The following is a 27,889-nucleotide window of genomic DNA, read 5'->3' as shown; positions in this document are numbered from 1 at the left end:
TACCAAGTGAAAAGTTTATTATGTACTTTCCACTAAAGGGATCAACTTTAAAAAATTGAAAGAGTTACAAACAGAAGAAAAGAGAGCAAGATCTTCCATTTGTCCGCTGGTTCATCCCTGAGACGGCCCCAGTATTGGGACCAGGACACTGGCAGACCTGGGTCCAAAGAGGAATAGCCAGAATCTCAACCAGCACCCATAGGAGATGCCGACACTGCAAGTGGATGCTTAAGCCACTCTACCATAATGCTGGCTACAACATTTATTGTAATTTTCTCAACTTTTTCCCCGTTCTAGAAACTTACATATCTATTTGTCTACCTGCTGTAGTTATGGTCCTTTTCAAAACAATTCTTAAATTGCATAGAGAGGAAACCTTGGTGTGGTGATGATTTGATTAAGGGACCATAACCTTTTACCACTCAGAGTTAAGGACAAGTTTGGCTCCAGACGCAGAGGCAGCACCCCAGTCGGTCCAGGCTGGATCTTCGCTGAGAAGCTCCAGGTCACTGCTGGTAGGGTTGCCAGCGATGTGGCCAGAGGTGTGTTACTCAGGCTGCCCCCGGCACTGCCTACCACTGCCCAGGCCAAGAACCCACTACCTTCTTTCATCTTACTTCAAAAACAAGGAAAGAGTATACATTTAATTTCATTCCATAAATCAGTTCCAGTTAATCATCTCTTGGAAAACTCAGAAGGCAACCATCAGTCATGAAAACAGAGGTGGGACAAACAGGAAAGTAACAAGTGCCTGTGTGGCAAGGACAAGCTGCGACTGACATGTCAAGCAGCAGAAAATGACTGTCATTTATTGCTGTATCGATGCTTTCCCAGGAGAGCTAAATTACAAGTAGCCACAAAGTGCCACCTTCTGCTTTAAAACCGTGCGACACTCCCTTTATTTCTCTTTTAAATGCCATTTTATGGTGTATGTATAAAGCAACAGCAGCAGTTACAAAATGTTGTCTGAGTAATTTTGAGAGCTCAAAACAAGGATCTGTGTAGAGGCTGAATAAAAAGATGTTCAATTAATAGTGCACATTGCATAACTTTAACAAACATCTTCAATTGGAAGTTTTGTATAAACCTTTGTAGTGATGTGACTCTTGGAGACCAAAAGTAAGATACCGTTGTCCTTTTACAGTTTAGTGAGGTGGTCTGCATTCTCTCCAACAATTTACAAAGTACAAGAAATGCTGCATTTGAGGACATTTCATTTTTCAGGGAAGGAACAGGAGGGGACAGGGAACCTAGTGCACACCCAGCCATCACCTTCCCCAAAGACGCACGCCCCAGCGGTGGCAGTGGGAGCCTGGCAGCCGGCCTCGCTCCCAATGCTTTTTGGTTGTTTAAAATACAAGCACTTTCCACCATTTCCCTCCCCAGCCTGTGAGCCTCACGCCAAACTGGCAAGACACAAACCTACGTCCTCTCGCTTATATTTGTCCCCTTAGAATTATTTACAGGACGCCTATAGTTACGATACAAACTAGTATGAAATTAATGACAGTTTGCATTTCCAGACCCGCTCCCGTGGTTAGACAAATCCACCACGCCAACGCCCAAGATCGATTCCAAGTTAAGGTGACTCGGGGGCAGCTGCCTCCGTGACTGTGGGCCCCGGCTTCTCCCGGGCTGGGGCGGAGTCGCTGCCTCTGTCCTCCACAGTACTGGGGGCTGGGCCAGGGACGGGCATCACATCCGCAGTGGGCAAGGCGGCAGCATCTGCCTTGGCAGTAGTCGTGACGGGGTCAGAAGGTGGGTCACCGACGGGTGGCAGGGAAGACAGCAGCTCCCCAGAGCTGGCTGTGGAAGGACCCTCTGGAACCAAAGGGAAGGACGGGAGGAACTCGGATGGCATGGGCAGAGGTGCAATGCCAGGCAGCTTGTGGGGAGTCAAGGAAGGAAGAGGTGGCAAACCTAGGACAGAAACAGCACAAGATCATGAGTCCTCCCTGCACGCCAAGAGCGGCTGTCAACAACTCTGACCTGCCCCTCCCTAAGAAGCCTAGACAGACAGCAGTTCACAGGTTCCTTTATCTCTGGCTGGAGGTCACAGAATCCAACACCAGGAGTGGAGGGGCCAGGGCTCAGGGCTGAACCCATCTCCTGGGCAGGCTGGTCAGGAGGCTACCCAGTGGAGACGCAGCTGGTGGCGGGGAAAGGGTGCAGGCCCTCCTGCTGGACACCAGGGAGAGGCTCTGTTAGCCTCCCCTTAGCTATCAGCCTCTGGCTAAGTTGGTAACTGCTTATTACACTGATGACTTTACATTGGACCATGGGTTGCTGCAAGCCTCTTGCCCTTAGGGCCTCTCAAACTGGACAAGGGCCAAGGAGTGCAGGCACAAAAGAAAGGCCAAGGAAGTGTACTGGCGGCTCAGGCTGCTGCTCCTTCCTTTACACCCAGCTGAACCTACACAGATGGTACCGCAAGTAGAGGGCCAGTTAACACTCCCAGCAGAAATGGAACATGATGGCGTGCACTGCCATGTAAGACCACCCACCTGCACCAACGGTGGGCCCCAGACCACGGAGTGCATTAAAAGTAAGCCCCTGGAAGGTGAAGGGCATCCCAGGAATCATCAACTGTTGGAGCAGCCGTGCGGGACAGGGCTGCCTTGTATCCACAGATGCATGAAACCTGAGCGCAGACATACTGAGTACCTGCTCTCCTAGCTGTCTGTAGCTAAAATCTCCCCAGTTCTTATTTCTAAAACATCATCTAGAATGGAGAACAAGAATCAAATACCAAGTCTTTCAGCTAGGGCACACAGGACCTTTTCATAGCTTTGATGGTGAGGCTTAGGCCACGTAAAATAGACCCACTCCTGCCCTTGGCAAAGCTACCTCCCACCACGGGGAGTAACACAAACCATACCCCATTAGATCTGCACTCCTCGCGTGCCACCAAGCAGGAGGGGAGGGGCGGCCAGGCAGAAGAGAATCAGAAAAGCCTTCCTTATTCCTCTTCTTTTAAGAAGTTTTTAAACAAAAAAGATTCATATTTATTCGAAGCAGCTGAAAACGCAATAATCTGGCCCTTTCTGGAAAGCACTGACCTAAAGCACTGGCTTTGCTGAAGGCAGTGGTTTTTTACCAGGAGGCCCAGGAGGGCAGGACTGGCCACATACCGGAGTTCGCGAGCTCGGGGAAGCCAACGCCAGGCAGGATGTGCGGCGCAGGAAGGTTGAGGTTGGGCAGATTGGGGAGGTTGGGGAGGTTGGGCAGTCCGGCTGGTAAAGACATCAGACCTGAACAGAGGGCAGAACAGAACAAAAGCAGATCACTTCACCTGTGAAAAGCAAATCCAAGGACCCAATAACAGGCTGGCCACTTCCAAGGGACAGTCCCAAGTCCTGGCATGTGCTGTTTTGTACCACAGTATCATGAACAATAAACTGAGCTCTAGTTCTACAGCTAAGTGAGTAGACTGCTAAAACAAAGGTGAGAACAAGTAACTAATAATCCTCCAAGAACCAGGACGCTCCGGGCATCCCGGGAACAGGCAAGGTACTGCAACAAACACATGGCAGCAGACGGAACCCAACTTCCTTTTGCTGCCTGTGGGTTACAGTCTCTCTGAAAGGGACATTTTTCCTTGTGCAAGTCACCACCTAGGTGTGAGGTTTTCTCACTGCTAAGATGCCCACACTCCCACTGCCGCGACTGCACCCTGCTCCAGTCTCCAGTCTCACTTACTTGGTAACGTTGTAGCTGGGTTTAGCGGTGGAACAGAAGTAAGGGACTGGTTTACTTGTGGCAATAATGGTACTGTTGGTACACCTAAAACAAAAGCACATTGATTTGCCTGACTTAAAATAGAAAAGTTGACACAAAATGAACAGACCATACTAAGAACCTTCAGTCCCATCCCTACCAGGTGAGGCTGACTTTGCCCAATCCCTGAACTCACCTCCCTTCATGCTGACCCACCTACTCTGCCCACAGCCCTGACAGAGCCTGGGTCCAGAGTGGGGAAGCTGTGCAACCCTCCCTCACCACTAAGCTCCCTGGACAAGGAGCTTACGCCTGACCTATGCAGAAATGGATGAGGAAACTTGGAAACACGACATAAGGATTCTGAATAATCACTTTCTGGGTTCCTGAACCGAGAGATCACAGATAGCTGGGGCTGCTGGGATCCACACACCTTGTCATGGCACCAGCGTGTGCTAGTCTGTAAAAGAGGGCTAGGAAGTAGACACAATCTTAAAGTCCCTCAAATCATGAGCAGAAAAACAAAATAGTTTCGTGGTGGATGCCGTGGCATAGCAGGATGGCACAGCTGCTTGCACCCCTCCCCTCAACCCACACTGAATTGCCTGGCCTCAAGCCCAGCTCCACTTGGAATCAAGCTTCCCGCTGATGCACCACTGGGAGACAGCACACAATAGCTCAGGTAATTGGGTCTCTGCCACGCAGATGGAGTTCCTGGGTCTGGGATTTAGCTTGGCCCCAACCCTGGCTGCTGTGGACATGTAGGGAATAAAGCAGTGGATGGAGGAGATCTATCTCTGCCTTTCAACCAAAATAAAACATAGTCATACAATGAAGCTTCACATACCAACTAAGAAACAATGAAGTATGCTACAAGAATCAGCCTTGAAAACATGCTAAGTGAAAGAAGTCAGTCACAGAATATGACACATATTACAGGAAATATGCAGGTTAGGCAAACCCAGAGACACAGAGAGCGGATTCGTGAAGCGCAGGCCTGGTGGACTGGGGGAAACAGAGGGACTGACATGGCTACAAGGTTTCTTTTGGGGCAGCAAAACATTCTAAAGGTGATGAAGTTGCTGGTTTCACAACTCTGCAAATACACTAAAAATTACTGACTTGGATACTCTAGGTGAAACTGTAAGGAATATATATATGATAAATAAGTAAAATTTAAAAACAAAACAAATAAAACACTAGGGCCTGGCCTAGCAGCTAAAGTCCTCACCTTGCACATACCAGGATCCCATATGGGCGCCGGTTCTAATCCCAGCAGCTCCGCTTCCCATCCAGCTCCCTGCTTGTGGCCTGAGAAAGCAGTCGAGGACGGCCTAGAGCCTTGGGACCCTGCACCCGCATGGGAGACCTGGAAGAGCTTCCTGACTCCTGGCTTTGGATTGACTCAGCTCCTACCATTGCAGCCACTTGGGGAGTGAATTATGGGATGGAAGATCTTCCTCTCTGTCTCTCATCCTTTCTGTATTGTATATCTGACTTTCCAATAAAAATAAATAAATCTTTAAAAAAAAAAACACTAAAACAAACAAAAATGGTTATATTAGGTAGAAAAAGGCTTGAAAAATTGAAAAAAAAAAAAAAAAAAACCCACTGGAGACAGGCCCCATGTCCGCCAGCTCACTTTTGCATCCATAGGGCTATCACTTAGGAAATACGCAAACATTTGTTGAGTAAGCAGAGCAACTGAACAGAATTTAAAGGCGGAGTTCTGACTCTACAAATTGCACAACCAAGAAAAGCTGAACCAGGTCTGAAACACCCAATCATGCCCATGTGCTGACCCGGGTGCACAAGGCGCTCATCTAAGCGCCCACAGACACAACCTGTGAACAGCAGGCGCTTTCAGTTTCCAAGCACACTGGCACTGGTTTTCACAGCTCTCTTTAAGAACATCAAGGCACACAAAGTTAACTGCAGAGACATATTTCTGCATACCTGTACTGAGCACGTTATTGACAGCCGGCGAAGTTGAGCTAACAGAAAGTCCAGACAGACCCTGTTCAATTCCTGTGGTTCCGGGGGGTGACAAAGATGGGGGATGAACTGAGGACAGCTGGACCTTCCAAGGTCAGGGGAGGAAAAGAGTAGGAACAAATTAGTTTATTATAAAGAAAAAAACAAAAACAACAACAGCAAAAACCACACTGGCTCTCAATCTGCCCCAGAGCAGCACTCTGGGATCACAGAGCAGCTGCAAGATGTGGCGCCCACTTTCAGGCAGCACTTCCGGATTCTCACACCCAGAGGGCAGGCCCCGGCAGGGTCTCTCCAGCTTGTCACTTTCTTGTCTGCACACAGTTTCTGCCCACTACACAGAATAGACTAGCTACTTCCAGAGCAGGAGATGGTCTACTCCTTTTTGGTCATCCAGAAGTCATTTTATCCAACCCTTGAACTCCACTGCTGTACTCCGAATTCCTAGCTAGTTTAAACTTTCATTGCTCCTGAAAGCAATCAACTGGAAATATTAATACCATGAGAGATTTCTTAGAAGATTCTCAAGAATCCGTTTAAACTTTTCTTACCAATGAACGAATGTGGCATCTAGAGCTCCACTTTTCAGGGGGAAAAGAAATTTACATGGACTCTACCAGTGTGTAGTTTTGCTTCTGAGTACCCTCAGCTTCTGCCAGTTCCAGTGGCCTCTGCTACATTCCAGCCTAACCTACATCATGGCCCTTTTCCTAGCAGCCACTGCATCCTCTGGTCTTCTCAGACCTCCCACAGACTCAGACTGGGAGGGGCAGTAGCCGTAATGGTTCGATTTGGAACAAGAAACTACACTGGTCTACACTGGTCTAGTCTGACTGTGACCCACAGTGTGGTGAAGAGAGGTGAGCAGCCACCCCCGACTCCCTGCAGGCCTGCTGATGGCCAGTGTGTGCCACAAAACCACAATGCAGTAGCCCTGTCTTGACAGCATTTTCTTCATGGGTAGTTTTTATTCAGCTGTGAAAACAAAGCATTATACTAGGATAACAAACAGTTAAATCCCCTAAGCCTGCTCAAACACTGAGCTCTTCCTGCTTTCCCAAGTTTCTGAAAACAGCACCAGCTAAGCATCACCTTACCCACCATTCCTTTGGAAATGCTCGTGCCCAGGATTGGCCTTTTCTTCACTTCTTGGCTACACTGAAGGCTGACAATGCTCCTTTTCTAGAAGCTGTGTTGTTTGGACATCCTCCAATCTTCCTTTGTTGAATTCCCTTTCCCCTCCCATGCAAATTTTAAAGATTCTGATTTCAGTCCTCTGACCCACAGGGCCACTCCCTGAACAACTTTTACCAGTACACACTGGGTTAAATTGCCTTCACTTTGATGAGCCCCAATTCCGCATCTCTAGCCCTGTCCTCTATCCCAGCAGGGCTGGTGGTTCCATGCCCTGGCCAACCAAGAGAGTGACACGGGCCTTTGACAGGCCAACTTGCCCAGGGCAGCAAGTGTTGGTAGTGACACCAAATGGCTTCCTGTGTTTAGTGGAATGCCAACTCTTAGGTATTACCATGTGGACACCATGCAAGAACCTCAAATGCATCAAATTTGGCCTATATTTGTGGAAACTTGATAAATCAGTAATTCTCTTACCTCTGTGAACCCATCTTTAAGAGGAGTAATAGGTGTACCGGTCATTTGTCCTGGAAGGGAGATTTTCTTTCCTTCTTCAAATGGACGTGTAGGTATTCGATGCAAATAACCATATCCAATGCCACATCCTAGGCTATGGAAACAATTGTTTCTTACAGTTATTATCAAGTACAGCTTGAATTTGAGGTTTTGAAAGACAGACACACAGACACACACACACATTCTTCCACTCCTTCAAACAGTGTCATCTTCTCAGAGGCCTCTGTCCATTCTCTGTGGAACAGCACCCTTTCCTCCACCAGGGATGCTACCCCTCATTTGTTTATTTCTCCTCAAGCTTCAAACACATTCAACACATTGCACATTTATTTGCTTACAGTCCCTCTCCCCAATACAACGTTACGGTCCTGAAGGACTGAGACCTTGTCTGTTGCCTGCCTTACCAGCTGTGGCACACTGGCAGACACTTAATTACCTGCTCAGTGATGACCCACGGCCTTTCCCCTGAGGAACTTTATTTTGAGATGTGATCACCCTGTTTCTATCATCCAGACCTCACAAAGTCCTTTCCCCTTCTTCTCTTTGGGGAATTCTGACACTATACACCATACTGGGAAAACCGTCAATCAGGGTGCCTGCCCTACCCAAACCAAGGAGCAGCTCAAGTACATGGCCAGGCCAACCAGCCACTCTTGCCCAGGGATACAAGTCTTAGGTAATAGTGACAGGAAAACCAACATGACTTCATCTCTTGAGTGGAATGCTGATGAATGGTCAATCAGTTCTCCTTACCTACTTCCCTAGAGGTATTCTGAGTTCTGTTCACTCATTAGCTGTATCTGTGATCATATAGTCATGATGACAGCTGGTCTCTACCCTTCCAACCCAAGAAATACCCCTGAAACAGTCTCATTCCCACTGCTCAAATGTGACCAAATTCTTGACACCAAGGTTATCTAAGACTGGCCACAATTAGACTCCAATCTGTGTTTCCATCATGATGGCTTTTATTTTCTAAGCTAGCTACCTGACTCTGTTACAGAGTAGGAGATGCACAAACACTCTGTGTCCCTCTCCTACCAAGGCATGTGTTACCTCCATGAGCACTAGCACTATCAGAGGTTAACTGTAGCACACAATAATGCCTCACATTATAATATCACTCATTCGTTCTTCCTTACCCACCAGAGCTGCAATTTTCACTGGATTGGATCTCAACAGTGGATTTGGAGGAAGGAAGTAATATTAAATATTTATGTTGAATAATGATTGCGTTTTGAAGATAGCTATGAAATTTTCTTTAAATATATTCTTTTTGTTGTTGTTGTTGGAAAGGCAGATATACAGAGAAGTAGAGAAAGAAAGAAAGATCTTCTATCTGCTAGTTCACTCTCCAAGTGACCACAATGGCCAGAACTGAGCTGATATGAAGCAAGGAGCCAGAAGCTTCTGGGTCTCCCACACAGGCAGAGTCCCAACTTTGGGCCATCCGTGATTGGTTTCCCAGGCCACAAGTGGGAGCTGAAAGGGAAGTGGAGCAGCCGGGACACAAACCAGTGCCCATATGGCATCCTGGCAGATGCAAGGCAAGGCTTTAGCTACTGGCTATCGTGCCAAGACCCCCAAATTTTTACTTATATATTTGAAAGGCAGAGAAAGAGAGACAGCGATCTCCTGTGTGTTGACGTCAGGAACAGTTGGGACTGGGCCAGGCTGAAGTCAGGAGCCTAGGTACCAATCCATCTTCCCCATGCGGAGGGGCCGGGATTCAGGCATTTAAGCCATCACAGGGGTGCATTTTAATACAAGCTGCCTAGTCATCAAAATAATTAAGTAGTGGTGGAATTTGATGTAATGGTGTAAGATCTTCTGCAAATTAAAGATAAACCAGGGATAAAGTTGAAAAAAAAATGGAATGAGAAAAAAATTGGCCTCTGAGGAAGGAATAAAGAGGCATGGGGACACCAAATACACGATCAGAGACTGACTCAGGAAAGTGGGTTCCACAGACCCGTGAAATGTGATGGCTTAACCAACGGTATTAAACTACACCAAAAGAAAACTTCTCTTCCAATGAAAAATAGCTGACAGAAGCTCGGGAAATCACAAGAGTACTGCGGTATTTAGTCAGTAATTAAAAATGCTCCTTCCTGTTGGACTTCACTCTCCACCAAATTTTCTCCTTGTACTTTGCCTCCACGCTCACCAGGCATTCTAGTCCTAACCAACCTACATGTTCTAACTGCAAAGAGAGCATTTTCTATTTGCCATCCCAATAAGTACAGCACCAACTTCGTCTACTCATTTTATGGGAGCCAGTTTCCCTGAAGTGAACCAATTTTCAGGCCCCTCGGAAGGTCTCATTTTTGGATGCTGCCGCTGACAGCTGGAGAAGGCAGTGATGACCCCATCAAGGACTGCTCCAGACAGGCTCATCTTAGATGACACCTCCAGCATCCTTTCTCAAATGACAAGTGAGAATTCAATAGCAACCCCGAGTTTGCTGTGGGCACGGGCAGGCTTCCTGGCTGCAGTAACCGCCACCCTCCGCCGGCAAGGGCTGGAGCCTTCAGAAAACATCTAAAAATTCTCAAACCTCAGCATTTTCTACAATGATGGCTACACTGACTAATTCCAAGAACAAAAATCCTCCTAGCTCTAAGATCAGTAAGGGACAGACTGTAGCACTCACACATGCTCCCTGGAAACACAAAGGCACCCCTGGTTGCAGTGCCATAGCTCAGCACTGGCCTTTACTCATGAGAGCTCCCATAATAAGCCCATAACATCCTCAGTGGAAGCAGTCAGGGTTCAGCACACATCGAACCGGTCCATTCAGGAGTTCCTAACTGACTCGCATGACCTCACCTGCCTTCTCCTCCCCACGCAGAATTCGGGGTGATAATCACTTCGCGACAGTTGTCAGTGTCTGTGTTGTACACATAAAGCTTCAGGGGCTTGGCTTCGTGCGTCTCGATCAGGCTGAACAAATCTTCGGACTGCAAAAGCACAGACAACAACGTCTCGTCACGTTGGCACACAGTGAGCTCAGACAGTCAATCTCACCCGCCTACCCTCAGATTCACCGGGGAAACTTCTCTAAAAGTACAGACTCCGGAAGCCAGCGCATGGCCTATCAGGCTAAACCTCCACATGTGGACACAAGTTCAAGTCCTGGATCTTCCACTTCCAATCCAGCTCCCTAATATGCCTGGGAAAGAAGAAGACGCTGCAAATGGTTGGGCCCCAAAATCCACACTGAATAACCAGAAGTGCCTGGCTTTGGACGGATCCAGCTCTTTTCTCTCTGGAACTCTGCTCTTCAAATAAAAGTAAGTCTTCAATAGGAAAAGAAATAACGACAAAGACTCTGAGCTGAGCCCTGCCTCAGATGGGGGTTGTTTGTGAAAACTGGTAATATCATCTAGACTTAATTTATTACATTAATTCAAGAAGTTGTATTATGTGCAAAGCCTCAGGACCAATTACCTGAGATTTAGCCTGCACTCACAGTAAAACTTTCTTTACCCAAGTTCTAAATATTCTGCTTTTACTCTCCATTATTGAAATCTAGTTATCTCAGCACTTCATTTCTCCCATTTTTGATTTAGCAATGTCTTCAACAATTCCTAGAAAACTGCGTATTATGAAAAAAAAATACATGGATTTCTAAATTGTTTGCACTCAAATATGTTTTAATTCCATTTTCCAGAAAATGTTGACATACTCTTGTATATTTCCACTAGCTGACAGATAAGGAAAAGGATTTAACTAGGATAACACACAGCTGTGCAACAGTGTGGCCTGTGGCACCAGCATCCCACACTCTGTCAAAGCTGGCTGCTCTGCTTCCTGTAGAGCTCCCTGCTCATGTGCCTGAGATGCCAGCACACAATTAGCACATAATGGCACAAGTACCTGCACCATTGTCACCCATGTAGGAGACCCGGATGTTCTATGCTTCTGGCTTCAGCATGGACCAACCAAGGCTGTTGTGGTCATTTAGGAAAGAAACCAGAGGATGAGAGATGTCTGTCTCTCTCTATTAAACAAATAAATAAGTAAAATCTCTCTCATTCATATATATATATATGTATATATCCCAAAAATCAAACTACCAACCAATCAAAAATTCCCAAAATAAAAAATAAAAACAGGTGGGGAGGGGTGGGGAGAACCCAAGTATCTATGTAACTGTGTCACATAATACAATGTAATTAATGAAGTTAAATAATAAATAATTAAAAAAAAATAAAAAATAAAAATAAAATAAAATAAAAACAGGGAAAGGAGAATGAACTCAATAACATAAGGATTTGATTTAGTCTTCAAGTATGAAAGAAACTTCTATTATCATATCCAAATTGTATGCAAATGAAACACATTTTTCCATTTCACAGCTATTCTTTAATGAGGTCCCCACTGCATGTTCCATTTAATATCCTGAGGTATAAGCTATCTTGACTGGTAATGAATACAGTTTAGATTAAATGCAAAACATGCAAACAGCCTTTTGAACTCAAATGCCAATGAGCTGTCATCCACACACGCATTACCTCATTCATGACTGTATCTGCTCCAATGATGTAGTCGCTGTGAGGTCTAAGGCCTGCCAGTGCTGCAGGAGAATTTGATTCGACTTCCTAGAAAGACATAAAACATATTCCTAAATTAATATGCAGCAAACAGTCTTCCAACTTTTATATTCACAGTTCCTAGTCATAATGATGAAAAAAACCCGTATGTTTGTCTTGTTAGAGCTAATGTCAGACATAGGAAACAACAAAACATGCATATTTAAAATTTCTAAGCACAAATGTGTCTGGGAAAGCAGTGGAAGATGGCCCAAGTACTTGGGGCCCTGGCCCGGAAGAAGCCCCCAGTTTCAGCCCTGCCCACTGCAGGTGGAAAATCTCTTTCCCTTTCTCTGTGACTCATTCAATTAAATATGAAAACAAAATTTTAAAACAAATTAAAATTCAAGCATAAAAGGTATATAATACTCTATATAAATATTTCAAAGTTTTCTGTAACTACCTGCTTTAACGGATGCCTCATTAGAAATATAGTTCAAAAGCCTGTATCTGCTTTTCTTCAAGACTTTTTTCTTTTTAAAAACAATGAATGTTGCTGTCCAGCCTCATGATATTACACCCTTCCAACCTCCCCAAGCCGGAGACAACCAAACCATCGATGAATCACCTTCTAAGCAGCTTCTTAAACCACAAGCAACACGTGGCAGCTGATACTCACCAGGACATGCCAAACGTTCTCGTTGGCCCCGTCAAAGCTGCAGAAACGAATGCTCACTCCCAGCAAGCCCTGGCCACCCCACATGCTGCTGGGCGTGACTGAGGTCTCCCGCAGCTCCAGAGTTTTGCTGCTGTAGATGAGCATTTTCACAGGCTTTTCCACATTCGCTTTCAGTAGATCCTTTAGAGTGTCATTGTCTTTATTCTGTTAACACACAGAAATATTCTTCAGTCACAAAAACTTTAATATGAATTGCATCTTAAGTATCCTTAGAGCCCTTATAAGAGTACTATTAACAATACACACACAAAACATTCAACATGATTGACCACCAAATATTCCTCCAAGTGAAAACAATCAAGAAAATCTAAGCAACTCTTACATTAATGACAAGTTAATGAATAAAGTTACTTCTTGAGGGCCTAGTGCGGCAGCCTAGCGGCCCCAGGAACCCATATGGGCGCCCGTTCTAATCCTGGTGGCCCTGCTTCCCATCCAGTTCCCTGCTTGTGGCCTGGGAAAACAGTCAAGGACGGCCCAAAGCCTTGGGATCCTGTACTTGTGTGGGAGACCCAGAAGAAACTGCAGGTTCCTGGCTTCAGATCAGCACAGCTCTGGTCGTTGCAGCGCTTGGGGAGTGAATCATCGGATGGAAGATCTTCCTCTCTGTCTCTCCTCTTCTCTATACACCTGACTTTCCAACAAAAATAAAATCTTAAAATAAATTACTTTATGAAAAAGGGCTAGTATATCAGAGATGTCGATAAATAATGAAAAAAGTCTTACAGAAAAGAACCAGCCAGGTGGCTATTGTCATAAGGATTTCTTCCCGATAATATTTCACAATGGATCATAAGAAAATGATTGTAAAAAACAGTTTTGATTTTGTATTTATAGAGCACTTCTCTATATGGTCCTAATAAAATTATTTATATCATGAAACTCAGCTCTGAGAAAAATGACAAAGTATATGACAATAGTCTTTCCTAATCCATCTGTCAACAAGCCTAAGTGTGAAACATCTGTTCCAGTTAAAACAACTGTTTCCGGGTCGGCACTGTGGCACAGTGAGTTAAGCTTCTAGCTGCAATGCTGGCATTCCACACCGAGCTCTGGTTTGAGTATCGGCTGCTTCACTTCCTGTCTATAGTTAACACACCAGGGAGAGCAGTGGAAGATTGCCCAAGTACCTGGGCCCTGCCATTCATGTGGAAGCTGCAGATGGAAATGCTAGCTTTGGTCTCTGCTAGCCTTGAAAGTTATCACAGATGGAAGATCTCTGTCTCTCCTCTCTCCCTGTAACTGTGCCTTTCAAATAAATACATAAACTCTTAAAAAAGCAAATTCTGCCATTTAAATTACTCCTGATTGTAAAACTTAGATACTTAACATACAAAAGTCTCCAATGATTCTACTCCCCTACGGAACTCACTGCAGAGTAAATTACAGTATTCTTGATTTGATACTTGAATGTTTATTAATACAATAACCTTAACAAGCTGGCAACATATTCTATGTATGGGCAATGTTTATTACTGAATTAACAAACATCCACCCAAGAAAATCTGGAACAGTCCATTTTAAGAGATTACCAAATACTATAATCAAAAGTATAAAATGATGAACTTACTAATCTTGAACCATTAATAGAAACAATAAAATCAAAGAAAGGCTCCAGTCCCGCTCTGTGTCCTGGAGAATTTTCCTGTACCTGTAAGAAGAAAATATCAAACATGAAAAATGCAAATCTTAATTAGAAATGGTACATTTAATCTGAATAGTTAAGCATTATCAGTAAAAATAATCTCATTGATTAAAAAAAAAAAACATAGGTATGCTTCAGCTCGTTTCTCATCTCTCCCAGAATAATGAATGCCTTTCTGGCTCCAATTCTACCCTGGCACAACTCCACAACACTTCCTCCTTGTTGGGTGAGGTGGTCAGTCCTCTCTCTGCAGATAGCACAGTAGGACGGCCCATCATTCCGACTAACTGACCCATGCAAGCATTTCTTCTTCCACAATTAAGAGCAAGTCATCTTTCAGTTACAATGCTTTAAATATATAATGGAAATACAAGGGTAGAAAATGAGCATTTAAAAGTTTTCTACAAACTTTCTGAAGTAACCTCCACAAAGAGAAGATTTGAAACAGGTTAAAATTAACTGTCAAAAATGAAATGATAAAACATACATTTCAGTAATACTTACAGCTAGTAATAGTAGAAATGTGACAAAAACCTGAAAAATACAATCTACCTTGCACTTCCTTTTTCACAGTGGTCTAAGGAATTTTTAATCTACTTGAAAAGTGCTGTCAAAACTCTCACAAAAAAGGGTGCCCTGCCATTTGCAGGCTGATTTTTTTAAAAGTCACAACAATCCCAGCACAATTCCAAGGCGAGGCCAGGAACACATACTCACTACCTCATACAATTTCAGCCATTTTCAAATCATCATCTTCATGGTTTCCACAGTATTTGCAGAATGTATTTCCACAGTGCCAATGTCAGTTAGAACTAGTCATTACTTTTGGATAAATGTCATCTTTTATTTATTTTATGTCTAATTGTACTGTAGTTGTCCTGAAGAAGTAAAACTTGATTTTCTTCTTTTGTCAAAGCAAATAGTTGTCCATTATTCAGTCGGATCAATGTTTAACTGACCTATATACTCTCTGACCTTACTTTATGTATATTCTCCTGCAAATCTAAATTATTTTTGTAAAGTCAACAAGTAAAATATCAAAGGGATTAGATTACTAACAAAAGTGATCTAGCTATTATTTAGTTTCTATTACCCAGTTTCCTACAATGAGGGCTGTTTCCTATTCTATGTAATATCAACTAAAATGTCATTGATCCAAAAAAGTAGACAGACTCCTCAAAGTTGAGTGGTGGTTGCCTGCAGCTATCATACAAAGAGTAAGGCAATGATCACCCACATGAATCCCTCATTTGGTAACATCAGCATCTCCGTTTTCAAGGAAAAAAACCAGCATTTAAGTGTTTGCATGTGATGTTTATATTTGAAATGAATGTGGCAAAATGTTTTTTTTTAAAGACTTATTATTTTTATTGGAAAGGCAGATATATAGAGAGAAGGAGAGACAGAGAGGAAGATCTTCCGTCCAATGATTCACTCCCCAAGTGAGCCGCAACGGCAGGTGCTGCGCTGATCCAAAGCCAGGAACCTGGAACCTCCTCCAGGTCTCCCACGTGGGTGCAGGGTTCCAAAGCTTTGGGAGACCTGGACTGCTTTCCCAGGCCACAGGCAGGGAGATGGGAGGGAAGTGGAGCAGCCAGGATAAGAACCAGCACCCATATGGGATCCCAGCACATGAAAGGCAAGGGCTTTTCAGCCACTAGGTTACTGTGCTGGGCCCCTGAAGCATCAATTTTTAACATTTTGCCACATTCGGGCCCGGTGGCGTGGCCTAGTGGCTAAAGTCCTCGCCCTGAACGCGCCGGGATCACATATGGGCGCCGGTTCTAATCCTGGTGGCTCCACTTCCCATCCAGCTCCCTGCTTGTGGCCTGGGAAAGCAGTTGAGGATGGCCCAAAGCCTTGGGACCCTGCACCCGTGTGGGAGACCTGGGAGAAACTCTTGGTTCTTGTTCAGCTCCAACCCTTGGGACCACTTGGGGAGTGAAACCAGCGGATGGAAAGTTTTTCTCTGTCTCTCCCTCACTCAGTAAATCTGCCTTTCCAATTAAAATACATTTAAAAAAATGACGTTTTAAAACAAATTAGAATTTGTTTTTTAAAGATAAGTCGCATTACAGACAGGTGGGAAAAGCAGACATACTAGATAGCTATCAATCAGATGTGTTATGCCTATCTTATGAAAGGCAGCCATTAATTAGGTGTGGAAAGAGGAAGAATAGCACAGATCACTGACAGTCCCCCAAGAATAAGTTTTTTTTATTATCTGAATGCTTCCGGATGACTACTCATGGCGTTGGATCTTGAATTTAAACACTTCATTGATTAATTCCAGAAGTTCACCTTTTAGTTAAAAGCACTTTTGCCACATCACCACCAATTTAGAAAGCTGACTCTACACACTGATTCTTATCACACCTCCCTCCAAGTATAAAGTTTAAACCTCTTGTTTGAAATGGAAAGTTTCCAGTTAGATCAGAAGTGGTTTTTTTTTTTTCCCTGTAACTCAAAAAGGAATCAATAGCCAGGTTTGGAATTCTAAAATAAATAAACTTAATCCTTTCCCTAACTCTATTTTTCCACTGTATTTGGAACAAACATTGATTTTTTTCCCTCCACTTCTAATGGACCTTGAAATTACTTTTTTCCTCAAATTTATTTACAACATTAGTATCAACACAGTTATAACAACTAGGTAACTTAATTACTGGTAGGAAGCCAGGAGAGTCCTAGAAAATGTTCTCTTCCACCTGAACATACCTGTTTCACAGCATGCAAAACAGGATCTACAACACAGCAAACTGCACACCCGCCCGGGGAGCAGCTCCTGAACATGACCCACAAGAATCTCTCGGGCCTCAGATGACCACCTTAACGCTGCCTACCACCTGTGAGACCGCTTGATTGTTAATTTATGCTGTTTCTTTCGAACCATCTTAATTAAGAAGCCTAAATATACTTGGCTCCATGGGCCATTTAACATTTTTTAACTGGTCAGGTTCAATAGTAATATAAAGTGAACAGGTTAAATATCGAAGTTTAATAACTAAGATTTTCACAACATTTTGAGAGACATACAGTAAAAAAGACGTGGGTCACCTGCTGCTGCTGCTTTCTCTGGCGCATTAGCAGGCAACTGGATTGAAGAGGGACAGCTGAGGCTTCAACAGGCACCGTACAGGGTGCCAGTCACATGAGTGTGTCATTCGTGAAAATCCACCAAGCTGTACACTACGTGTGCTCTTTTAATATGAAAGGTTTAGTTATTAATTTAATTTGATAGGCAGATTTACAGAGAGAAGGAGAGAGAAAGATCTCTGTCTGCTGGTTCACTCCCCAAATTGTTGCAAAGGCTAGAGCTGAGCCTGCCAGAATCCAGGAGCTCCTCCCAAGGCTCCTGTGTGGGTACAGCAGCCCAAGGACTTGAGCCATTCTCTGCTGCTTTCCCAGGCCATAAGAAAGGAGCTGGAGGGGAAGGGGGGCAGCCAGGACTAGAACTAGTGCCCATATGGAATGTCCACGCTGCAAGGTAGCGGACTAGTCTGTTGAGCTACCATACTGCTCCCAAAGCAAAAGGTTAAGATTTGCTCTCTCTGCCTGAAAAGCAGAGATGAAATCTTTACTCTGTAAGAATTCAACACCTCATCATGGGACACAATTTGAGAACCTGCAACTAAGTCAAAAAGGACCCTGAGCAGTCAAGATATACCACCATAAAGCAGCTTGCCCCAGACTCACTCTTCACAAAAACACACTAAGTCCACTCTCAGATTCTATTGGCATTTATTTTACCTACTCCAGCTAACCGATTTCCAAGTCATTAACAGCCATATAACAGCCAAAAGAACTGACAAAACGCGAGATGGTACTACTGCTAAATTACAAAAACACAAAATCAGAGAAAAAGAAGCACCAGTCTTAAGCCAAATTCTTACCTAGTGAGTAGTTCTTGGAGCTTATATACAAGGTGCCAGCAACTCACAAAGAAAGCAAAGAAAAAAAGGCCTTTGACATAAGTTATTTCTGTAGACTTCCAGGGAGGGTAGAGATGTTTTATGTGTGTGTTCCAGAATAACCACTAATCACCTGGGACTTCAACGCCTCTGAAATGTGGCTGATGTGTCTGAAGCACTAAATTTATTTTATCTATTTAATCAATTTACACTGAAATTAAAATAAACCACACTGGGAGGGGGGGAGGCATTTGTTCTAAGACCCCAAGTCCCAAATCAGAGTACCTAGGTTGGACACCTGGCTCCAGCTCTTGCAAGGACAGATCCTGGGAGGCAAGGCTGAGAACTCAAGTTCCTTGGGGGGGCTCCTGGCCCCTAGGGCCACTGCAGGCCTTAAGAGTGAAGCAATGGGTCAGAGCTGTCCGTCTTTAAAGCAAGCAAGTAAATAAATAAATAAACACTGGACCCAGAACAATAGCTTAGTGGCTAAATCCTCACCTTGCATGTACTGGGATCCCATATGGGCGTTGGTTCATGTCCCAGCAGCTCCACTTCCCATCCAGCTCCCTACTTGTGGTCTGGAAAAGCAGAAGAGGACAGCCCAAAGCCTTGAGGCCCTGTTCCCGTGTGGGAAACCCAAAAGAAGCTCCTGGCTCCTAGCTTTGGATCAGCTCAGCTCCAGCTCTTGTGGCCACTTGAAGAGTGAACGGGAAGAGCTTTCTCTCTCTCTGTAAATCTGCTTTTCCAATAAAAACAAATAAATGTTTTTTTTTAATGCACAGTAATTATGCTCAAAACATAATTTGTTTATTTTAAAAGATTTATTTATTCTTATTGGAAAGGCAGATATACAAAGAGGAGGAGAGACAGAAAGATCTTCCATCCGATGATTTACTCCCCAAGCAACTATAATGACCACAGCTGAACTGATCTGAAGCCAGGAGCTTCTCTTGGGTCTTCTATGTGGGTACAGGGTCCCCAGGCTTTGGGCCATCCTTGACTGCTTTCCCAGGCCATAAGCAGGGAGCTGGATGGGAAGCAGGGCCACGAGGATTAGAACGGGCGTCCATATGGGTTCCTGGTGCACGCAATGTGAAGACTTTAGCCACTAGGCTGCTGCGCCGGGTCCATTAAAACATAACTTAATAAAAATATTACAACACATGATGGCTAGGTGGACAAAGTATGAATACAGTAGCAAATTATACATTCTGAGGTTATTCACCACAACAAAAATCACAGTATGACAAAACTTTTCTCAAACATGTTAGAAAAAAAAAGCTCCAATAAGCAAGATGGAAACTGCTGGGCCTTGCCTACCCCTCAACAGAAATGAGAAGTCTGTGATGCAACTGTACGGGAAAGTACATGCGAGGCACCAACAATCAGACCAGGATGCCAATTACCAAATTTTCAGAAGTAATATTTAAAATGGTATCATTCAACTACTGTGGGCAGTTTCAGTAGGCTCTGATCGGAATTTTGTGTATCATGACAATTTAAAATATCAAGAGACAAAAGAGAATAGACAAAAAATTCATAACACAATTAAGACATTTTTCATGAAATGTTACAGCGTATTATCAGTTGCAATGGAAAATATATCTCTTAGTTTGAGCTGTAATAAAAATAAAGATTAAGAAGCCAGCATTGTGGGTAGTGGATAAGCCGCAGTCTGCGATGCCAGCATCCCATACAGAGGTGTTGGTTCGAGTCCCGGCTGCTCCACTGCTAACTGCTTGAGAAAAGCAGCAGATGATGTCCAAAGCATGGGACTCCTGCCAGCCCCCGGAAGACAGGCCATGTGGCCTTGGTATCCCTGTCTCTCTCTGGATGTCTGCCCCGCCCTCTCTGAATAAATTAATCTTGAAAAAACAGATAGAAATCATCACAATGTAAGACATCAACTATACTGTGGGAAAACAATTTTAATCTGAATAATATTTAAGCAACTTACTTTAGCTGTACATATAAACCTTCATGCTGTATTCATGTGCTTAAATAAATGAAATGAAAAAAAAAAAATTGGGACTGTGACCAAGTAAATAAACAAAATCTTTCAGAGTTACAAAAAGCATTTGGCAAGAGAGAAGCTATTCTATGTCTACGAATGGGCACGGCTCTCTGGGTCTTGACACAAACGCACAGTAAGCAATTTGGCCTCACATAACTCAAAAGGCCTATTTTCCTGAAGTAACCCTATGATTTCACTTGTAACATATAAAACAATCTGAAATACAATTTTAATGGTCAAGGAAATAAAGCCTGTCATTATAGCAGCTAGAAATTTCCTAGAAATTAGGAAAACAACATTGAAACAAACTGAAATGTGCTCCAGAAGAGACGAGAACTGACAAGCTGTGGGCTCCTTTGCTAGCTCTCAGAGAGGCGTGCTGATTTAGGTTTCTGTTTCGCAGGAAAAGGAAATGTGCTGTGTGGCCTTGGGTAAATCAGATTAACCTCCCTAGCTCGCCTCCTCTTTGACTCCTTCAAACGGAGGGTCTCAATGACTTATCCACAAACAAGCCCTAACGCTCACTGAGCTACATCTACAGATTCTACAAAGACCAAAACCAGACAGAGCAAGGTTATTTTAATCAAAGAGTCTTTGCCATTTTAATGAATGAGTATCAAAATAATCTATGGTCACACACTGTGGCTTAGTGGGTGAAGCTGCTGTGTGACGCCAGCATTCCACAAGAGCAGAGGAAAGTGTATCGGGTGCTCCACTGCCAATCCAGCTTCCTGCTCAAGGCCTGGGACAACTGCTGAAGCTGGACCAGCGCTTGGCCCACTGCACCTGTACAGGATGATGGTCTACTCATAAAACATGCTTCTCACACACACAAAGGAAACGCTTAGATGCCCATGATACTACCAATTTGTCCAAGGTCTATGAATGTAAGGAAAAGATTATGCTCAATTACGCAATTTGTAAAGGTACTGTAAGGTTCACGGACATAGTACTTCACAGCTTGACCAGACTGAGATATTCTGATTCCTACAACTGAAAGCAATTTCAAAGAATATTGTTCAAACGTCTTTGGCCTCTTATTATAAGAGCTCAGTAGGGGCAGGGACAAACTCTTCAGATGGTGTTTACCTGTAAAGCTTTTCTAGTGACTACTACGTATGTAGGAAAAAATATCAAATAACCAGTTTGCTTTTTACACATGTCTTTCAGAAATGGTAAGATGTGAACCATAATGAGAATTATGTTTTTGAAAACGGCATGAAGGCCAGGGTGACGGCTCAGTGGCTAAAGCCTCACCTTGCAAGTGCCCAGATCCCATATGGTCGCTGGTTTATGTCCCAAATGCTTCATTTCCCATCCAGCTTGCTGCTTGTGGCCTGGGAAAGCAGTGGAGGATGGCCCAAGGCCTTGGGACCCTGCACCTATTCGGGAGACCCAAAAGAAGCTCCTGGCTTCAGATTAGCTAAGCTCTGGCTGTTGTGGTCCCCAAAAATGAAATTTTTAAAAAAGATTTTATTTACTTAAAAAGGAAGAGTCAGAGAAACACACACAGAGAACTTCCGTCTACTGCCTAATTTCCCAAAAGGATATACAGGACAGGAATGGGCTGGGCCAAGACCAGGAGCCAGAACTCCACTTGGCTCTGCCACATTGCTGTCAGGGGCCCAGGCACTTGGGCCATCTTTTACTGCTTTCCCAGGCGCATCAGCAGGGAGCTGGATTGGAACCGGAGCAACTAGCACATAAATCCATGCACATTATGGGATGTTGGTAACACAGGCAGCAGCTTAACCAACTATGCTATAACACTACTCTCTCCCCACCAAAGTAATTTTGAAAATGGATTTATCTGGTTCACTTGATAAATATTGATGGGAAATCTGGGCAACAAACCTGTACTCAACATCCTTCAATCACAGGCAATTAGGTTACAGAGTAACTTCTGAGACACCTGCTGACTGGGTTAAGGATAGCAGCCTTCATGGTGAACCTGGAATCTGATATACTGCCAAAGGACCTTGATTCATTTTTTAAAAAAGATTTAGTTACTTGAAAGTCGGAGTTATGGAGGGAAAGATGGAAGAGAGATCTTCCATTTCCTGGTTCACTCCCCAGACAGCAGCAATAGCCAGGGTCGGGTCAGGACTGAGCCAGAAGCCAGGGGCTTCCTCCTCCGGCTCTCCCACGTGGGTGGCAGGGGCTGAAGTATTCCAGTTATCTTCCACTGCTTTCCCAGGCCATTAGCAGGGGGCCTGTTCAGAAGTGGAGCAACCAGGACATGCATGAACCAGTTTTACTTGCTAAGCCACAACACCAGCCCCTGAAATACCGTTTCTTTATAGCAGACCTTCTAAACAAATTAAAATCTTACTTGGGGTTTGCACCATGGCACAGATTAAGCCTCTGCCTGCAGTGTTGGTATTCCAAGTGGGTGCAAGTTGGAATTCTGGCTGCTTCACTTCCAATTCAGTCTCCCTGCTAAAGTGCCTGGAAAAGCAGCCAGAAGGTCCAAGCCATTGGATCCCTGCCCCCATATGGGAGACTCAAAAGCAGCTCTGGCTCCAGCAGCCTTTTGGGGAGTGAACCAGCAGACAGGAAATCTCTGTCTCTTTCTCTTCTTTTCTCTCTCTAGAAAATCTGTCCTTCAAATGAAAATAAATACATTTTTAAAAATTCTTTCTAAAAGTTTGCTTTTAAAAAATAACTACATACTGGGCCTGGTATGGTGGCCTAGCAGTTAAAGTCTTTGCCTAGCACATGCCAGGATCCCATATGGGCGTCAGTTCTAATCGCACAGGCCCACTTCCCATCCAGTTCCTTGCTTGTGGCCTGGCAAAGCAGTAGAGCACGGCCCAAAGTCTTGAGAGCCTGCACTTGTGTGGGAGACCCTAAGGAAGCTCCTAGCTCCTGGCTTCAGACTGGTTCAGCTCTGGCCGTTGAGGTCATTTGGGGAGTGAATCAGTGGATGGAAGATCTTCCTCTTTATGTATCTGACTTTCCAATAAAAACTAAATCTTAAAATAAAAAAACCCGCATACTAACAAACAACTACATACTTGTGACTACTATATATTTCATGAACATTGCAAAAATTCTAAAAGATACATTAAAGTTTAAAAGGAATGTAATAAAAATGTCACTATCAGCAATGCATCTAATATTATTTATTTCATTTTCCTGGGTGCTTGAATGGCTATGCACACATACACACAGTGCTTTGAAACACACTTTTCACAAAGCACACGGCATTTTAATCTGCAGTCAGATTTTGATTTCCAGTTCTTGGGAGATGGCTATTGGTTGTAAAGGTAACAATGGTAACTTTTTGAACATGGTGGATGTACTTAAATATATCATACCCTTCAAAATCTTCATGAAAGAAACATGGCTTAGGGCCAGGGCTGGGCATGGCAGGGAGAGGGGAGGATGAGGGCTGAGAAGAAAAAATATTTCAACAGGAGGAGATTTTACAAGTGCAGGAATTTAGGTACTTTGTAGTAATTCACAAAAATGAAAATCAACATTTATATAGACAGGCTTACAATTCATTAGTTAGGGGAGATGCATTTTTTTTTCCCCTTTGTTTTTTTTTTTTTTATTTATTTAATATAATAAAATTTAGGAATCCCCCTCCCCCTCCCCCCTCCCCTCCCCCCTGGTGGATTCCTCCACCTTGATGCATAAAATATGGAACGCTTCACGAATTTGCGTGTCATCCTTGCGCAGGGGCCATGCTAATCTTCTCTGTATCGTTCCAATTTTAGTATATGTGCTGCCGAAGCGAGCACATGGGGAGATGCATTTTTAAGCAAAAACAACTAGTAGTAGGACTTAAGGTTGTCGGTATGTACTTATAACAACAACAGAGCGGAACAATCAAACGGGCCACCCCAGGAGGCGCTGTGTCCCCACATTACGTGGCACCGTGGCAAGCCTGCCAAGACAGCTGACCCAACGAGAAGACCACAGTGTGCAACAGCTGATACCACACGATGCCCATGGTCAGAAAGGGAGAAAGACAGAAGGTGCTGACTAGCTCACACACACAGAAGCACCTGAGCGACTACAGGAGCAACTGCCTGCCGCGGTTCCTTGCTGAGCAGGGACAAAGAGATAGGCTTCCTGACACACCACCATCACAGCCACGAGAAAACAGGCACTCACACAGTGCCACAGGCACTCACACAGACATGCAGAACAAGCAAAGGACCCATCTAGAGTGGGATTTCTGGACTCATCTCAGGGTTGTCACCTAAGTTTTTTTCAAGCAGAATCTAACAGTGGACACTACAAAAATAACAGAAAATAAAGTCTAACTGAATTACAGGAACTCAGGAAATAACCTCCAACCAGCAGTCACTACAGTGTTTCAAAACCCAGTAACACAACTTACCACAAGGAAATGGTCAAGGAACCCGTTATTGAAGAAAGCTAACTCTAGCTAACTCACTCTAGAACTCAGTGAACATAGGTGACTTTTTTCCAACATGCTCCTGAAATATTTTCTCAGATTTAGAAACTGAGTAATCCACCAGTGGGTAACACTGCTGCACATTTGGGCAACAACAAATGTAGTCAACTTTATAAATTAGGATTTGACATAATACCTTTACCTTTCAAACAAAGATGAGGCGGGATGGCATACAGGCTGGTCTTCCATGTGCAACACCGGCAACCCACATGGGTGCCGGTTGGAGTCCTGGCTGCTCCATTTCTGATCCAGTTTCCTGCTAATGGCATGGGAGGGCAGTCCTGGAGCCCCTCACCCACATGGAAGTTCCTGGCTCCCAGCTTCAAACCAGTCAGTTCTGGCCACAGCAGCACCAGCAAATCAAGATCTGTCTCTCCCTCTCCACATCCAAAATTTTATTTTCACATAAAATAAACAGATTTATTATTTATTTATTTGAAAAGCAGATTTTACGGAGAGAGGAGAGATGGAAAGACAGAGATCTCCCACCTGCTGGCTCATTCCCCAAATGGCTGCAATGGCCAGAGCTGAGCTGATGAGAAGCCAGGCTCTTTTGGGTCTCCCACAGGGGAGTAAGGCCTGTGCTCCACTGCTTTCCCAGGCCACAGGCAGGGAGCTGGATGGGAACTGGAGCAGCCAACACATGAACCATGGAGATGCTGATGTCACAGGGTGGAGGGTTAGCTTGCTGCACTACTGCGTTGGCCCCCAAATACACCTTTAAGAACAAAGATTAAAAAAAAAAAAAAACGCAACTGGGGGGAAGGACAGAGGAGACTAGGAACACAGAAGCAAATTCTCCTAAACTAGACAATCATTCCTACGTTAAAGCTCCCTTTAATAATATGCTAATTAAAGACTTATTTCATGGTCTGCAACAGTAAGGCTCCAGATGTACACTAGTAATTAAGGCTGCCCATAGCATTTCTGCAAGTCAGATTCACAGAATCCTAACACATCTGTACTCTGGAAATTGCATGATGCAGCTTCACTAAGATGCACCTTTACAAAGAAAACACATTTTCAACTTGAAATGAAGTCACTAACGGAAAGTCATTATATGGGAATTCTTCTGATGTGATTAATGTGATAATGGCCTTTTTTCCAATATTCTTTTTTTTTTTCCCCCACTGAGTTCCCCTTGCACTGAGGGCTGTATTACAAAAGCACCCTAAATCCGCAAGGAATCAAGGCCCCACAGGCCACTAGGAGTCCCAGCCGGTAAACCTGGATAAGATATCCAGGGCACAAAAGTCAAGCCCAGTGCAGAAACTTGCACTTCTCACTGTCAGGTGTCCCACCTTCCCCTTTATGGCGGGCTCTGGGGCAGTGGGCAGGGTGACAGAGGAGGAGGATTTAGCTAAGGGAAACACCGTGCGTGGGGGGTGGCGGGAAATCCACCCTTTCCTACTAGGAATAAGGCTTCCAGAGGAATTATTAATGGAACGGAGAAACAACTTAGACGGCTGAATCCCACCCGGCCGGTGAGAAAGGCCAGCCTCTCCACCCGTCTCACATGGGTCCTCACGCAGGAAACGAAGCACCAGGAAGCCTGGACACTGCATCCCGGCCCTGCACGGTGCCACGGGGTCCACCCTGTGCACTGGTCTCATGCACACAGGTGCCCCAGCCCGCTGCCCTCTGCACGGCTTCCCCGGTCGGCCGGCCTCACACCCGCTGCCACGACCACACAGGCCGCCTCCCGAGACGGAGGGAGGCTGCTTCCCTCTGTCTATCCGAATCGTTCTGGCAACATTTGTGTTTTAACCTCGCTGAATTCCATCACACATCCTCGACAGGTCATGGAAAGAGCAGAACGGAAGTCTGCTTCCCTCCTACCCACCCCCAATCCGGGAGATGGGGAAGAGGTGGGTTAGGAAAGGTCAGGAGTGACGGAAGAGAGAAAGAGAGAGAGAGAAAAAAAAAAAAAAGAAGTCCTATCAAATTCAAGTCCGCCAAAGCTACCTGACTTGCAGGCCACTCGGGCCCGTGGCTCCCGCCTCGCCGGCCCGTGCCGGACCTCCGGGTGGAAGCCGGGAATGGAAACACCTGCCGCCTCGGCTCCACGCTGCTGCTCCCGGCGCCCCTTGGGGGACGCTGCCCCGGGGCCGGACTAACTTTGGGAAGTGGGGAGGGGTTCAGAGGAGCTGGGAGGTAGGACCTGGGGCCAAGGGGGCCTCCAGCTGCCCCCGACCGACCCCGGAGCCGAGTGTCCCGTGCAGACAGGACGCGGGCGGCCTCGGCCGAGCCAGCTGCCCCTCGGGGCACCGGGCCTAGCTGCTCGCGGGACAGGGCCCCGGCAGGGCCGCGGCCGCCGGCGGAGGCCTTACCCGCAGGACGTGGTAGCCTTCCGTGCCCCCGCCTGGGATCTCGACGCTCTGCGAGGAGCCCATGGCGCCGGGCAATCGGTGTAGCCGAGCCGGGCTCCGCTTGCTCCCCGCCCCTGCGCCGCCCGCTCGCCCCTCCGCCTCGCACTTTGGGACGTGGCACTCGCAGCCGCCCGCACTGCCCGCCGGGAGCTGGTCGCCGAGGCTCCCGGGGCCGCGGCGACGCCGCCGACAGCGCCCCCTGCCGACCGCGCCTGGGAGCGGCGTGGGCGGAGACAGCGAGCCGACCTGCAGGGCCTTGAGCAACGGAGCCGCGGAGGAGACAAGCTTCATCGGCACGCCAACAGTCTCGTCCAGAACCACGGTTGCGACGTCCCCTGGTGGTCACAGGCTGCAAAAGGCTCCTCCTGCAAAGAAAGGGACCGAAGGTTTGCTAGGTCTTGTTCCAGGTTAGGCACTAAGGCGAACAGTGGCTCTCTGTGCGGTGCACACCGCACACGATCATGGAGGCCCCGCCGAACTGTTATTGCATGCATTTTATTTTTCTTCTTCGCTCTGTTATTGTGAGGACAAGATCAGATGTTTGGTCACAAGGACAATGGTGCCCGAGTTCATTTCCTTTTTTGTTTTTTTAAGATTTACTTGTTTTTATTGGAAAAGCAGATTTACATAAAGAGAGACAGAGATCTTCCATGCTGGTTCACTCCCCAAGTGGCCACAGCAACCAGAGCTGAGCGCATCTGAAGCCAGGAGGCTCTTCCTGGTCTCCCAGGTGGGTGCAGGGCCCCAAGGCCTGCTTTCCCAGGCCACCAGCAGGGAGCTGGAGGGGAAGGGGAGTGTCCGGGCCATGAACCGGTGCCCATAGAGGACCCTGGCGCTTCTAGCAGGGAGAATTAGTCAATTGAGCCATTGCACCAGTCCTCA

At 45.4% G+C, this 27,889-nt stretch overlaps 1 protein-coding gene and 1 non-coding gene across 2 annotated transcripts; both read right to left on the bottom strand.

Annotated features, from left to right (window-relative positions):
• On the bottom strand, nt 1–27,145 carry GORASP2 (golgi reassembly stacking protein 2). Its single transcript, XM_004577312.4, has 10 exons — nt 26,969–27,145; nt 14,207–14,287; nt 12,577–12,780; nt 11,880–11,966; nt 10,192–10,322; nt 7,324–7,456; nt 5,674–5,797; nt 3,700–3,783; nt 3,132–3,251; nt 1–1,920 (listed from the first exon to the last, which is right to left on the bottom strand). The coding sequence occupies exons 1-10, from the start codon at nt 27,029–27,031 to the stop codon at nt 1,580–1,582; spliced, it is 1,368 nt and encodes a 455-aa protein (XP_004577369.1). The 5' UTR covers nt 27,032–27,145; the 3' UTR covers nt 1–1,579.
• LOC131480417 (U6 spliceosomal RNA) lies at nt 23,849–23,955 on the bottom strand. The gene has a single exon (XR_009245522.1). It is a non-coding gene; the product is annotated as a U6 spliceosomal RNA (small nuclear RNA).
• Nucleotides 27,146–27,889: the final 744 nt, after the last annotated feature.

This window comes from Ochotona princeps, chromosome 5 (genome assembly GCF_030435755.1).
Source record: "Ochotona princeps isolate mOchPri1 chromosome 5, mOchPri1.hap1, whole genome shotgun sequence".
Taxonomy (NCBI): domain Eukaryota; kingdom Metazoa; phylum Chordata; class Mammalia; order Lagomorpha; family Ochotonidae; genus Ochotona; species Ochotona princeps.
The sequence above is the reverse complement of the archived record's forward strand: the minus strand, read 5'-3'. Positions and strand labels throughout refer to the sequence as shown.